The 15,277-nt window shown below is 40.4% G+C and overlaps 1 protein-coding gene across 1 annotated transcript in view; it reads right to left on the bottom strand.

The window, feature by feature from the left end:
* Positions 1-336: 336 nt before the first annotated feature.
* The window catches only part of GDPD4 (glycerophosphodiester phosphodiesterase domain containing 4), a 53,192-nt gene continuing 38,251 nt past the window's right edge, over positions 337-15,277 (bottom strand). The window contains exons 4-6 of the mRNA XM_007461714.1: positions 12,772-12,919; positions 1,006-1,088; positions 337-406 (exon numbers count right to left, since the gene is read on the bottom strand). Coding sequence (XP_007461776.1) covers positions 337-406; positions 1,006-1,088; positions 12,772-12,919 — 301 coding nt within the window. The remainder of the gene's footprint in view (positions 407-1,005; positions 1,089-12,771; positions 12,920-15,277) is intronic.

A 15,277-nucleotide genomic window follows, 5' to 3' on the forward strand; every position in this document is an offset into this window, starting at 1 on the left:
AGAACCTCTGTTCTCTTGTGTCACCCTACATAGACGGCTTTCAGTTACTTCAGTCTCTCTCACAGTGCCTGGCACAAAGTAGGTACTCAGTAACTATGTGATGAATGAATATATCAACAAGTGAACAAAAAATACCTGTGTTCAAAATCTTCCAAGGAGTCTCATTGTTTAGAGGATAAAGTCCACAATGAATCCTGATGCCAAGTGCCCTCCAGAATCTGTGCCCAGCCTCTTTGTCCCAACTTCTCACTGGTCCCCACTCTTTCAACTCTTGTCAAAAACATTAAAGGCAGGCCCTGTATCCTGGAGGCAATGGGTAGGAATTAAGAGAGTGGGCTAGGCCTCTGATTTACCTTTGTGAATGCCAGTGCTCTGGAGTAATTTTTCTTTTTGGCTCTCTCTCCACCTGGAAGGAAGCAGACTATCCATGAGCCTCACAGACCTCTTCCAAAATAGGCCATAATTCAAGGCAGTGGCCAGAAAAGAACATTATCCAGTCAAATTCTACCTTAAGCAGAGGGTTTGTCGTTTCCCCCTTTAAAGGAGAACTCAAATGAGGAAATGATGAGCATGATGAGGTCTAAACAACCATGGTCTCTTCTAGCTAAAATTCTTCTACCAGATGTCCCCTCTCCCACCCTGAACCTTGCAACCTTGAGGCATTTTCCCTCAAGAATTCTCAAAAGTTATTTTCTTGGACAGATAAAAAGACTATGGTCTGGAAAGGGGCAGTGATTTTCCCAGGGTCACCCAGAAACGAAGGGCAAAGCCACGACTAAAATCCAGGCTCCCCAGTTTGTGAACGTGCTCTTTACACAGCACTCTGCATGTCCAATTTTGTGAAAGGTGGGAAGGTGGAGGTTCAGATGATAAAACCCTGTCTCCCTGAGAATTCGCCATATAGAATTATGGGGAAAATGTAACTGTTTTTTCTCAAATTTCCATAAGGACCATTTATATTTTTATTTTGGGAAAAATCATTTAAAATTACAAATATATGCTTACCAATGAAAATAAAATATGGCAACGATGAAAACTGCAGAAACACAATCCATGAGAATCCACATGAACTTATAGTAACTTGGTGCCTGCAAAACAGAAAATAGTTAAAGGATTTACAGCTAGAAGGGATTTTAGATCATGTAGGCCAGGTTCCTTGCTTGGCTGCCAGGGATGGAGAGGGGGCAGACCAGGCAGAGGAACCTTGATGATGGGGTTGGTCTCAAACACAGAGAGTACCTGCTGCTATCCTAACAATCCCCCCTTGCATGTGCCAAAGGCTCTACAAAGGATAAAATACTTCACACACTTCTCCCTGGACCCTCAAGATAGGTGTTTGAGGGAGTCCCAGAGATGTCACAGAGCAAGTGTGTTCTGGACCCAGGACTACAGCCCAAGTTTCTTGACTTGCAGTGTTCTATGTTTTCATGGCATGGCTTCCCAAACCTGGCTGTGCATCCAAATCTACCTGAGCAGCTTTTAGCAATACAGGTTCCTGGGCCTCACTACAGACTCAGGAATTAGAATTTCTGTATTTTTAACAAGCTTCCCAGGAACAAGCAACCAGTCTGTGAATCAGCATTCAGGAATCCTTCTCCTAATCATCATGCTTCAGATAAATATGTTGAAATTATAATTCTTAACTAACATGCCAACTTCTCCAGTCTCCTTGCCTGAATCACCCCTTTCACAGAGCTCCATCTTCTAGGTTCTCTTGTATAAGTTTTTCATTTCGCTAGTTTACTCATCCCTTTCCACCTTCATTGCCCCCCTTCTTGTATTACTTGATGGTACTGGGTCTATCATTTTTATTTTTTCTTATGCCATTTCCACCCTATCCCATGGTCTTTCCTTGGACTGATTAACAATGATAATAATAACAATAACATGAACTATCATGATAATGTTGAGAACAACTAACATTAATGAGAATTTACAGGAGTTAAGGAAGCATTCCAAGCACTTCAAAGGTATTTTCACAGTTAATCCTCACAACAGCTCTACTAGGCATGTACATTAGAAGCTCTTAACCAACTTCCACTAAATTGAGGCTCTTAATCCTCTCTGGGAACCTAACTGACCGGTGCTTTGGCCTGCTTCAGGATGCCCACCAAATGAGCTGTACCGTCACCAAGAATCAGTTGTTCTTACTACCCAAATGGCTTAGAACAGCTGTACCAGTTGTTTAAATTGTGCAGTGTAATTCAGTGTTACTTCAGTGTTACTTAAATCTGTAAAATCTGAGTTTAAAAAGTATGTCATTTTCAAGGAAACTAAGTCGATGCTTTGAAAACCTTAATGAAGAAAGAAAAGGTCATTAAAAAATAAACTGCTTTTAATTTAGGTATGAGAGAAACACTAAGAGATGAGGGGAGGATTATAAAAAACTGGGTGGCTTCCTCATTCCCGTCATTTCTCCAAATGACTTCACGTTCTTATTTTTAATTTTTTTAAATATTTATTTATTTATGTATCTTGGCTGCGCTGGGTCTTAGTTGAGGCATGCAGGATCTTTCAGTTTCGGCATGCAGGATCTTTTTGTTGTGGCATACAGACTCTTAGTTTCGGCATGCGGACCTCTTAGTTGTGGCATGCAGACTCAGTTGCAGCATGCAGGCTTTTTGGTTGTGGCATATGGGAATTTTTAGTTGCAGCATGTGGGTTTCTTAGTTGTGGCATGCAGACTTCTTAGTTATGGCATGTGGGCTCTTAGTTGTGGCATGTGGGCTTCTTAGTTGTGACATGCAGATTTCTTAGTTGCAGGCTCTTAGTTGCAGCATGCAGGCTCTTAGTTGCAGCATGTGGGCTTCTTAGTTGCAACATGCAAACTCTTAGTTGTGGCATGCATGCGGGATCTAGTTCCCTGACCAGGGATCGAATCCAGGTCCCCTGTATTGGGAGCGCAAAGTCTTACCCTCTGGACCACCAGGGAAGTCCCTCAAGTTCTTGCTGTGCTTTAAGGAAACAAAACCTAGAAATCATAGATCGTTCATTGGGAAGTACACATAAGCAAGAAATACCGAATTCAATCAGCTGAAATACACTCAAAGGAAAGACGTTGAGTCTATGTCAAAAAGTGAATGGATAGTTTAAATTAAAATGTGTGAGGTATGTATGCGGTAGATTGTTTATAAAAACGACCAAAATATTCCTCCCAAAATGCAGGTCTATATGCAATGTGACTTTGCTGTTCCTCTCCATCAAAAGGTAAAGTCTGTTTCTTCCCTGCCCCACCTTGAATCTGGACTTGACCATGTGATTTTCTTTGGCCAATGGAACATTAGCAAACATCACACTGGGATATCCTTGAAAAGGTATGTGCATTGGGACTTGACCTCTCTTGCTGCTGAGAACCCAATGCAACCAGGTGAACATACACAAGCTGGATTCCTTAAGGATGACTGACCAAACAAAGAGAGACCACAGTCATCTCAGGTAAGACCACAGACATATGAATGAGGCCATCCTACCACTTAGTCCAACCAAACTGGCTGAGCACAGAGAAACCACTCAGCCATCATAGAGAATGTGACAAACATTTGTTTGTTTTAAGCCACTAAGTATTAGGTACTTTTTTTTAATGTAGTAAAAAGCTAATACACTGTATATCATTTATTTCACGATTCCCCATTTAAAATTTTTGAATTAACAGACCGCTAAGCAAACAGGATTATTCTGGATAAAATTGCTTCTATTGTAGTATTTTTTTTTAAACATCTTTATTGGAGTATAATTGCTTTACAATGGTGTGTTAGTTTCTGCTGTATAACAAAGTGCATCAGCTATACAAATACATATATCCCCATATATCCTCTCTCTTGCAGCTCCCTCCCACCCTCCCTATCCCACTCCTCCTGGTGGTCACAAAATTCCAAGCTGATCCCTCTGTGCTGTGTGGCTGCTTCCTACTAGTCATCTATTTTAGATTTGGAAGTGTGTATGTCTATGCCACTCTCTCACTTCGTCCCAACTTACCCTTCCCCCTCCCTGTGTCCTCAAGTCCATTCTCTACGTCCGCATTTTTATTCCTCCCTGCCCTTAGGTTCTTCAGAACCTTTTTTTTTCATATTCCATATATATGTGTTAGCATACAGTATTTGTTTTTCTCTTTCTGACTTACTTTACTCTGTATGACAGACTCTAGGTCCATCCACCTCACTACAAATAACTCAATTTCGTCTCTTTTTATGGTTCAGTAATATTCCATTGTATATATGTGCCACATCTTCTTTATGCATTCATCTGTCGACGGACACTTAGGTTGCTTCCATGTCCTGGCTATTGTAAACAGAGCTGCAATGAATTTTGTGGTACATGAGTCTTTTTGAATTATGGTTTTCTCAGGGTATATGCCCAGTAGTGAAATTGCTGGGTCGTACGGTAGTTCTATTTGTAGTTTTTTAAGGAACCTTCATACTGTTCTCCATAGTGGCTGTATCAATTTACATTTCCACCAACAGTGCAAGAGTGTTGCCTTTTCTCCACACCCCCTCTAGCATTCATTATTTGTAGATTTTCTGGTGATGGCCATTCTGACTGGTGGGAGGTGATACCTCATTGTAGTTTTCATTTGCATTTCTCTAATGATTAGTGATGTTGAGCATCCTTTCTTGTGTTTCTTGGCAATCTGTATATCTTCTTTGGAGAAATGTCTACTTAGGTTTTCTGCCCATTTTTGGATTGGGTTGTTTGTTGTTTTAATATTGAGCTGCATCAGTTACTTATAAATTTTGGAAATTAATCCTTTGTCATTTGCAAATATTTTCTCCCATTCTGAGGGTTCTCTTTTCACCTTGTTTATGGTTTCCTTTGCTGTGCAAAAGCTTTTAAGTTTCATTAGGTCCCATTTTTTACTTTTGTTTTTATTTCCATTTCTCTAGGAAGTGGGTCAAAAAGGATCTTGCTGTGATTTATGTCACAGGGTGGTCTGCCTATGTTTTCCTCTAAGAGTTTTATAGTGTCTGGCCTTATATTTAGGTCTTTAATCCATTTTGAGTTTATTTTTGTGTTTGGTGCTAGGGAGTGTTCTAATTTCATTCTTTTACATGTAGCTGTCTAGTTTTCCCAGCACCACTTATTGAAGGGGCTGTCTTTTCTCTATTGTATATTCTGGCCTCCTTTGTCAAAGATAAGGTGACCATATGTGCATGGGATTACCTCTGGGATTTCTATCCTGTTCCATTGATCTATATTTCTATGTTTGTGCCAGTACCATACTGTCTTGATTACTGTAGCTTTGTAGTATAGTCTGAAGTCTGGAAGCCTGATTCCTCCCGCTCCGTTTTCCTTTCTCAAGATGGCTTTGGCTATTTGGGGTCTTTTGTGTTTCCATACAAATTATGAAAGTTTTTGTTCTAGTTCTGTGAAAAATACCATTGGTAGTTTGATAGGGATTGCATTGAATATGTAGTTTGCTTTTGGTAGTATAGTCATTTTCACAATGTTGATTCTTCCAATCCAAGAACATGGTATATCTCTCCTTCTGTTTGCAGCATCTTTAATTTCTTTCATCACTGTCTTATAGTTTTCTGCATACAGGTCTTTCGTCTCCTTAGGCAGGTTTATTCCTAGATATTTTAGTCTTTTTGTTGCAATGTTAAATGCGAGTGTTTCCTTAATTTCCCTGTCAGATTTTTCATCATTAGTGTATAGGAATGCAAGACATATCTGTGCATTAATTTTGTATCCTGCTACTTTAGCAAATTCATTGGTTAGCTCTAGTAGTTTGCTGGTAGCATCTTTAGGATACTCTATGTATAGTATCATGTCATCTAAAACAGTGACAGCTTTACTTCTTCTTTCCTGATTTGGATTCCTTGTACTTCTTTTTCTTCTCTGATTGCTGTGGCTAGGACTTCCAAAACTATGTTGAATAATAGTAGTGAGAGTGGACAACCTTGTCTTGTTCCTGATCTTAGAGGAAATGCTTTCAGTTTTTCACCACTGAGAATGATGTTGGCTGTGGGTTTGTCATACATGGCCTTTGTTATGTTGAGGTAAGTTCCCTCTATGCCTACTTTCTGTAGGGTTTTTGGGTGTTGAATTAGGTTGAAAGCTTTTTCTGCAGCTATTGAGATGATCATATGGTTTTTCTCTTTCAATTTGTTAATATGGTTTAGCACATTGATTAATTTGCGTACATTGAAGAATCCTTGCATTCCTGAGATAAATGCCACTTGATCATGGTGTATGATCCTTTTAATGTGCTGTTAGATTCTGTTTGCTAGTATTTTGTTGAATCTATGTTCATCAGTGATACTGGCCTGTAGTTTTCTTCTTTGTGTGACATTTTTGTCTCGTTTCGGTATCAGGGTGATGGTGGCCTCGCAGAATGAGTTTGGGAGTGTTCCTCCCTCTGCTATATTTTGGAAGAGTTTGAGAAGGACAGGTGTTAACTCTTCTCTAAATGTTTGATAGAATTCATCTGTGAAGCCATCTGGTCCTGGGCTTTTGCTGGCTGGAAGATTTTTAATCACAGTTTCAATTTCAGTGCTTGTGATCGGTCTGTTTATGTTTTCTATTTCTTCCTGGTTCAGTCTGGGAATGTTGTGCTTTTCTAAGAATTTGTCTATTTCTTCCACGTTGTCCATTTTATTGGCATAGAGTTGCTTGTAGTAATCTCTCATGATCCTTTGTATTTCTGCAGTGTCAGTTGTTACTTCTCCTTTTTCATTTCTAATTCTATTGATTTGAGTCTTCTCCCTTTTTTTCTTGATGAGTCTGGCTAATGGTTTATCTATTTTGTTTATCTTCTCAAAGAACCAGCTTTTAGTTTTATTGATCTTTGTTATTGTTTCCTTCATTTCTATTTCATTTATTTCTGATCTGATCTTTATGATTTCTTTCCTTCTGCTAACTCTGGGAATTGCTTTAGGTGTAAGGTTAGGTTGTTTATTTGAGATATGTCTTGTTTCTTGAGGTAGGATTGTATTGCTATAAACTTCCCTCGTAGAACTGCTTTTGCTGCATCCCATAGGTTTTGGGTCATCGTGTTTTCACTGCCATTTGTTTCCAGGTATTCTTTGATTTCCTCTTTGATTTCTTCAGTGATCTCTTGGTTATTTAATAGTGTATTGTTTAGCCTCCATGTGTTTGTATTTTTTACAGATTTTTTCCTGTAATTGATATCTAGTCTCATAGCGTTGTGATTGGAAAAGATACTTGATATGATTTCAATTTCCTTCAACTTACCAAGGCTTGATCTGTGATCCATGATATGATCTATCCTGGTAAATATTCCATTGGCACTGAGAAGAAAGTGTATTCTATTCTTTTTGGATGGAATGCCCAAAAAATATCAATTAAGTGCATCTTGTTTAATGTGTCATTTAAAGCTTGTGTTTCTTTCTTTATTTTCATTTTGGATGATCTGCCCATTGGTGAAAGTGGGGTGTTAAAGTCCCCTACTATGATTGTGTTACTGTCAATTTCCCCTTTTATGGCTGTTAGCATTTGCCTTATATATTGAGGTGCTCCTATGTTGGGTGCATAAATATTTACAATTGTTATGTTCTTCTTGGATTGATCCCTTGAGCATTATGTAGTGTCCTTCATTGTCTCTTGTAACACTCTTTATTTTAAAGTCATTTTGGATGATATAAGAACTGCTACTTCAACTTTTTTTTGGTTTCCATTTGCACGGAATATCTTTTTCCATCCCCTCACTTTCATTCTGTATGTGTCCCTAGGTCTGAAGTGGGTCTCTTGTAGACAGCATATATATGGGTCTTGTTTATGTATCCATTCAGCCAGTCCATGTCTTTTGGTTGGAGTACTTAATGCGTTTACATTTAAGGTAATTATCGATATGTATTTTCCTATTACCATTTTCTCAATTGTTTTGGATTTGTTATTGTAGGTCTTTTTCTTCCCTTGAGTTTTCTCCCTAGAGAAGTTCCTTTAGCATTTGTTGTAAAGCTGGTTTGGTGGTGCTGGATTCTCTTAGCTTTTACTTGTCTGTAAAGGTTTTAATTTCTCTATTGAATATGAATGAGGTCCTTGTTGGGTAGACTAATCTTGGTTGCAGGTTTTTTCCCTTTCATCACTTTAAATATGTCCTGCCACTCCCTTCTGGCTTGCAGAGTTTCTGCTGAAAGATCAGCTGTTAACCTTATGGGGATTCCCCTGTATGTTATTCATTGTTTTTCCCTTGCTGCTTTTACTATTTTTTTCTTTGCATTTAATTTTTGATAGTTTGATTAATATGTGTCTTGGCGTGTTTCTCCTTGGATTTATCCTGTGTGGGACTCTGCACTTCCTGGACTTGATTGACTATTTCCTTTCCCATATTAGGGAAATTTTCAATTATAATCTCTTCAAATATTTTCTCAGACCCTTTCTTTTTCTCTTCTTCTTCTGGGACCCCTATAATTTGAATGTTGGTGCATTTAATGTTGTCCCAGAAGTCTCTGAGACTGTCCTCAATTCTTTTCATTCTTTTTCTTTATTCTGCTCTGCAGTAGTTATTTCTACTACTTTATCTTCCAGGTCACCTATCCGTTTTTTGCCTCAGTTATTCTGCTACTGATTCCTTCTAGAGAATTTTTCATTTCATTTATTGTGTTGTTCATCATTGTTTGTTGCTCTTTAGCTCTTCTAGGTCCTTGTTAAATGTTTCTTGTATTTTCTCCATTCTATTTCCAAGATTTTGTATCATCTTTACTGTCGTTACTCTGAGTTCTTTTTCAGGTAGACTGCCTACTTCCTCTTCATTTGTTTGGTCTGGTGGGTTTTTACCTTGCTCCTTCATCTGCTCTGTGTTCCTCTGTCTTCTCATTTTGCTTAACTTACTGTGTTTGGGGTCTTTTTGGAGGCTGCAAGTTCATATTTCCCGTTGCTTTTGGTGTCTGCTGCCAGTGAGTAAGGTTGGTTTAGCGGGTTGTGCAGGCTTCCTGGTGGAGGGGACTGGTGCCTGTGTTCTGATGGATGAGGCTGGATCTTGTTTTTCTGGTGGGTAGGACCGTGTCTGGTGGTGTGTTTTAGCATGTCTGTGACCTTATTATGATTTTAGGCAGCCTCTCTGCTAATGGGTGGGGTTGTGTTCCTCTCTTGCTTGTTGTTTGGCATAGGGTGTCCAGCACTGTAGCTTGCTGGTCTTTGAGTGGAGCTGGGTCTTACTGTTGAGATGGAGATCTCTGGGAGAGCTTTTGCCATTTGATATTACGTGGAGCCAGGAGGTCTCTGGTGGACCAGTGTCCTCAACTCGGCTCTCCCATCTCAGAGGCACAGGCCTGACACCCAGCCGGAGCACCAAGACCCTGTCAGCCACATGGCTCAGAAGAAAAGGTAGATGGGAAAGAAAGGAAGGAAGGAAGGAAGGAAGGATGGAAGGAAGGAAGGAAGGAAGGAAAGAGGGAGGGAGGGAAGGAAGGAAGGAAAGAATAAAGTTATTAAAATAAAGAATTTAAATATTATTAAAAATAAAAAAAAATAAAGTAAGAAAAGGAAAGAAAGAAAGAAGAGAGCAACCAAACCAAAAAACCAATGATAACATGACATGAGCTAAAAACTACACAGACACACACACACAAAAATGGACAGATAGAACCCTAGGACAAACGGTAGAAGCAAAGCTATACAGACAAAATCACAGAAAGAAGCATACACATACACACAAAAAGAGAAAAAGGAAAAAAAAAATATATATATATATATATAAATAAGGAGAGCAACCAAATCAATAAACAAATCTACCAATGATAATAAACTCTAAATATTAAACTAAGATAAACATAAAACCTAAAACAAATTAGGTGCAGAAAGCAACCCCCAAGTCTACAGTTGCTCCCAAAGTCCACTGCCTCAATTTTGGGATGATCCGTTGTCTATTCAGGTATTCCAGAGATGCAGGGTCCGTCAAGTTGATTGTGGAGATTTAATCCACTGCCCCTGAGGCTGCTGGAAGAAATTTCCCTTACTCTATTTTGTCCGCACAGCTCCTGGGGTTCAGCATCGGATTTGGCCCTGCCTCTGCATGTAGGTCACCTGAGGGCGCCTGTTCTTTGCTCAGACAGGACAGGGTTAAAGTAGCAGCTGATTAGGGGGCTCTGGGTCACTCAGGCTGGTGGGAGGGAGGGTTACAGAATGCGAGGCGAGCCTGCGGCGGCAGAGGCCACCATGACGTTGCAACAGCCTGATGCACGCCCTGTGTTCTCCAGGGGAAGTCGTCCCTGGATCACGGGACCCTGGCAGTGGCGGGCTACACAGGCTCCCGGGAGGGGAGGTGTGCACAATCACCTGTGCTTGCACACAGGCTTCTTGGTGGCTGCAGCAGCAGCAGCAGCCTTAGCGTTTCGTGCCCGTCTCTGGGGTCTGCGCTGATAGCCGCGGCTCACACCCGTCTCTGGAGTTCGTTTAGGCATTGCTGTGAATCCCCTCTCCTCGTGCACCCCGAAACAATGGTCTCTTGCCTCTTCGGCAGTTCCAGACTTTCCCCCAGACTCCCTCCCAGCTAGCTGTGGTGCACTAGCCCCCTTCAGGCTCTGTCCACACAGCCAATTCCAGTCCTCTCCCCGGGATCTGACCTCCGAAGTCCGAGCCTCAGCTCCCAGCCCTCACCCACCCCGGCGGGTGAGCAGACAAGCCTCTCGGGCTGGTGAGCGCCGGTCGGCCCCGATCCTCTGTGCGGGAATCTCTCCGCTTCGCCCTCCGCGCCCCCGTTGCTGCGCTCTCCTCCGCGGCACCGAAGCTCCCCCTCCGCCGCCCGCAGCCTCCGCCTGCGAAGGGGCTTCCTAGTGTGTGGAAACCTTTCCTCCTTCACAGCTCCCTCCCAGGGGTGCAGGTCCCGTCCCTATTCTTTTGTCTCTGTTTTTTCTTTTTTTTTTTTGCCCTACCCAGGTACGTGGGGGAGTTTCTTGCTTTTTGGGAGGTCTGAGGTCTTCTGCCAGCGTTCAGTAGGTGTTCTGTAGGAGTTGTTCCACGTGTACATGGATTTCTGATGTATTTGTGGGGAGGAAGGTGATCTCCACATCTTACTCCTCCACCATCTTGAAGGTTTCCCTATTGTAGTATTTTTATCCCCAATTTACAAATAAACAAATAACCTGAGGCCCAGACAGGTTAACTACCATTTCCAAGGTCACACAGTAAGTGGTAGAGCCAAGATTTGAATCTGCATATTCTAACCCAGAGTGTGGGCTGCTTAGGAAAGCCCTTGGGATACTGGCCCCACCTCCTTGAACAAAGTGACTTTGGGTCCTTTAAAAAAGCCCAGGCCAGGTGTAGAAGGAAGTTTTTTACTTACATTCTTTTATACTCTTTGAATTTTGAATCACATGAATTTATTATCAATTCAAATATTATGAATTAAAATGAAAAGTTTTACTTAATAAAGTTTTACTTGATATATACAAAGGGACAACTTTAAGACATTACTGATTTAGGGGGGATAGGATTATGGAGGAGTGTACTGATCGAAGGAGTGTATGATTGAATTTTATATAATGAACAAGTTTACTTTGCAATCAATTTTAAAAAACAAAAATGTTAGAAAAGTATATAGTACATATATGAAGTATATAGTACATATATGAAGTGGGATAGTATGGGGACAGACAAGTGGAGAGGCTTTATCTATGCCAAGGGACCTGCCATCCAAGGTTTCCTTGAGGGTCATCTACAGAAAACTGCCCGAGCCACCAAGAAAGAAGGGGTAAGCAATTTTACACTGCCACCAGAGGGCCTCAGTGCAGTACTGGCCCTATGAGATTGTGCCCTTGGACTTGATCCCCTTTCTCCTGCTCCTGACCCTGATCAAGACAGAAACAAGGGCCAGTGAACCTGGAGTTATGGAGAAAGCAACAAGAAATAGATATTTAGGCCTCCTAAATAAATAAATATTTAGGCCTCCCATTTAAAAAGCTTTTAATTTTCAAGGCAGTTTAAAGTCTGGGTTATTCTCTGGACTAGACTGTTGACGCTGAACTGAGGCTTTTTGGTGACTAAACTGTACTTTAAGAAATTATCTAAGAGTGACTAGAAAAGCTATGGGATCTGAGTGAGACCTCATTCAAGGGCAAGGAAAGATCTAGTTCACAGAGCAGTTTAAAGAGTCAGTGGAGAGAAATTAAGCTGTTTTCTGTTATAGATGTCCGACTCAGTCAACATACTCTACACTGATTTGAAAAACAGCTTCTGTAGCAGTTAACTGGTTAGCTGGGGTTCCCTCTACAGACAGTAAGTGGTGGGATTTAGCTTGGATCAAAACACAGGTCTTCAGGTCCCCACACTTCTGGTCATAAGCAGTAGCAGGACAGAAGGTGAAATCAAGCTCGGTGGCTGGACACTCACTCTCCTTTTCAAAAGCATTTTGCTCAGGACACACAGTTTTCACTTTGGAATCAAGTACACTTGATTTTCTCCCCACACCCCATGCCACTGTCATTGTTGCTGTGCCTACAGGAAGGTGTGGCTGCAGTAACAAAACTCTGGAGTCAGACCTCATTTTGAATCTTGTATCATGTGAAGCTACAAACTTCAGATCCCCCATGGGGATACTCCTAGTGGCTAACTCAGAGGGTTAAATTACATAATGCATGAAAGGCAGTGTGAGGATTCAATAAATAGCAATTATTAAAACAACAATAATTTTTCCTTGAAAATCACAGAAGGATCTGGGTGAGAGAAAGGGGAATGCCATTTCCAATGTCACATAAATCTCTGCTGTTAAGCAGCTTGCCTGGGGACTGCACAGTGGGCAGTGTAGGGGTGGGGTGGGGGACAGAGACCCCTATTATACCAGAGTTGGAAGAACAATCTGGACAATTAGCTCACCATGAAGAAATAAGGGTGATTTATCTCATTTAGGACCTGAATGTTGTCTGTGGTCACTGAGTGAATGCTGGAGCACCAGGCCAGTGAGAAAAGCCAAGGTTCATTGACGATGTATAAGTTGATGTTGATGTTAACTGCTTTATATTCTCTGGGAAGAAAAAGAACCCACAGAATATTTAGACTTAATCTCACTCTCATCATGTAAAAGGGAAACAGCCACCATGTTTGTGAAAGGCTGTTGCTTAAATCACCAGAAGTAGTTGGTAGTAGGACCACTTATGATATGACATGCAGAATGAGCTCATGTTACAGTGAGATAAAGGACTGGATTTAATACCTTTCCTCCTGCACCAACAGTAGTATTTTAGTAAACTGGCTTCCTAAGGGAAAGGGGAGAGGGAAGGAAGGAAGGAAGGAGGAGAGGGAGAGAGGGAGGGAGGGAGGAAGAAAGGGAGACGGAGGGAAAGAAAAAAAAAGAAAAGCCCTAAGTGTAGAATTTGCCAATTTCCATGGTGTAAATACTCCCACAATTTGCTCCCATAAACTGAAATGCACCAGCTCCAGTACACTGTTTTGTAGCAAATGTACTTCCTTCCATCAGAGTACTTACCACACTCTATTTATCTGCTTTCCTATCAGTCTTCTTTACTTGACTGTAAGCAAATTAAAAGCAGAGACTGTGTCTTACTCACCTCTGTATATCCAGTACCTAGCATACCTGCCTTCAGAAATAGCTAAAGGAAGGAATGAAGAAATGAATACCAATTTGGTGAATATTTAAATTTCAAATATAAAGAACTTTTATAAGCATTGAGTAGGGGGAATGGAACACAACACTTCCTAATGTCAGAACTTCAAATGTCAGTAAATATTTGTGTACTATCTACAGAAACAGTAGAAGAACACCTAGTCAAGTTGTCATTTTTCAGAGATTAAATTTCTCAGAAAATACACCATGTAAGTGCCTTCAAAAGACTTTTTAAACCCTGAGATGGTATAGCATATTGAAAACAGCTCTGTACAAGCCTGGGTTTGAATCCTAGCTCTGTCACATACTAACCTGGCAATTTCTTAGGCTCAGTGTATACACTGTAAAATAAAAATAACCATACCACCTTTACAGGAGTGCTTGCCATTAGTTACCCAATATGTTAGACTGTCTTTAAGACAATTCTACAGATCACCTAAAGATAAATTTAAAAAATAGAAATAAGGAAATGGTTTTTAAAAACCTACTTTTTATACTTTTTGAAACCAACACATAAAAACCAAACACATTTCTATATATTAATAAACATATAGAAATTGAAATTTAAAACAATACTATTAGCAATCACTCCAAAGAAAATTAAATAATTAGCTATAAACTTAACAAAACAAGGAAGGATCTGAAAGCTGTAAACTGCATAATAGTGATGAAAGAATATGTTTAAAACATAGGAGAAATCTTTGAGATCTAAGAGCTAGACAAAGAACTCTTAGACTTGACACTAAAAGCATGATCTATAAAAGGTAAAATTGACAAGTTAGACCTCATCAAAATTTTAAAATTCTGCTCTGTGGGAGACTCTGTTAAGAGGATGATACAGACCAGCCATACTGGGACAAAATATTTACAAACAACATATGCAACAGAGGACTAGTATCTATAATATAGAGAGAACCCTCAAAATTCAATAATAAAAAAAATTCAAGCAATTCAGTTAGAAAGGATATGAAGAGACATTTCACTGAAGAGGGTATACCATTGGGAAATAAACACAGGATAATATGGGCAACATCATTAGCCATCAGAGAATGAAAATTAAAACCACAATGAGATGTCACTACACACCTATCAGAATGGCTACAATAATAAATAGTGACAATGCCAAAAATTGGTAAGGATGTAGAGGCTCTAGGTCATTATACATTGCTGGCAGGAACATAAAAGTTTCCCCAAAAAAGTTTGGCAGTTTCTCATAAAACTAGACAAGTAATTACCTTAACCCAGCAACTGCATTCTTAGGTATTTATCTCATAAAAACACTTATTTCACGGGAGAGGATTTTTCGAAGATGGCAGAGAAGGAAACACCAGGAATCTCTCTCCCCACCTAGACAACAACTGCACTAAAAGAATCTGCCTAATATAACTATTTTGTAACTATGGAATCTATTGAAGGCTTTCAACTTCCAGGGGAGTTTTGGATGGTAAGTTATAGTTAACTTTGGTTGATTTCATCACTTGGCACAGTAGCAGTTACAGTACACCAGCCCGTAGCCCCATGGCAGGCAGCTGTGCCCATGTTCCTGAAGCAGCTTGCACACACCTTGTAGGAGCCAAGGTGAGCCAAAAGGAAGCTATCCTTCATATATTAGGGATCTGTGCTCTGATCACTGATTGATGCTTCCATCCACAGAGCTGTAGACAGAGTAGGGAAGCCATGATTTTTGTACCTCCCCACATTGTTGCAAACCCCTCCCACTCCCACTGAAGTGACTACCAGGGGTTAAAAGGGCCAGCA

Source organism: Lipotes vexillifer, unplaced genomic scaffold (assembly GCF_000442215.2).
Source record: "Lipotes vexillifer unplaced genomic scaffold, Lipotes_vexillifer_v1.1 scaffold223, whole genome shotgun sequence".
Lineage (NCBI taxonomy): Eukaryota > Metazoa > Chordata > Mammalia > Artiodactyla > Lipotidae > Lipotes > Lipotes vexillifer.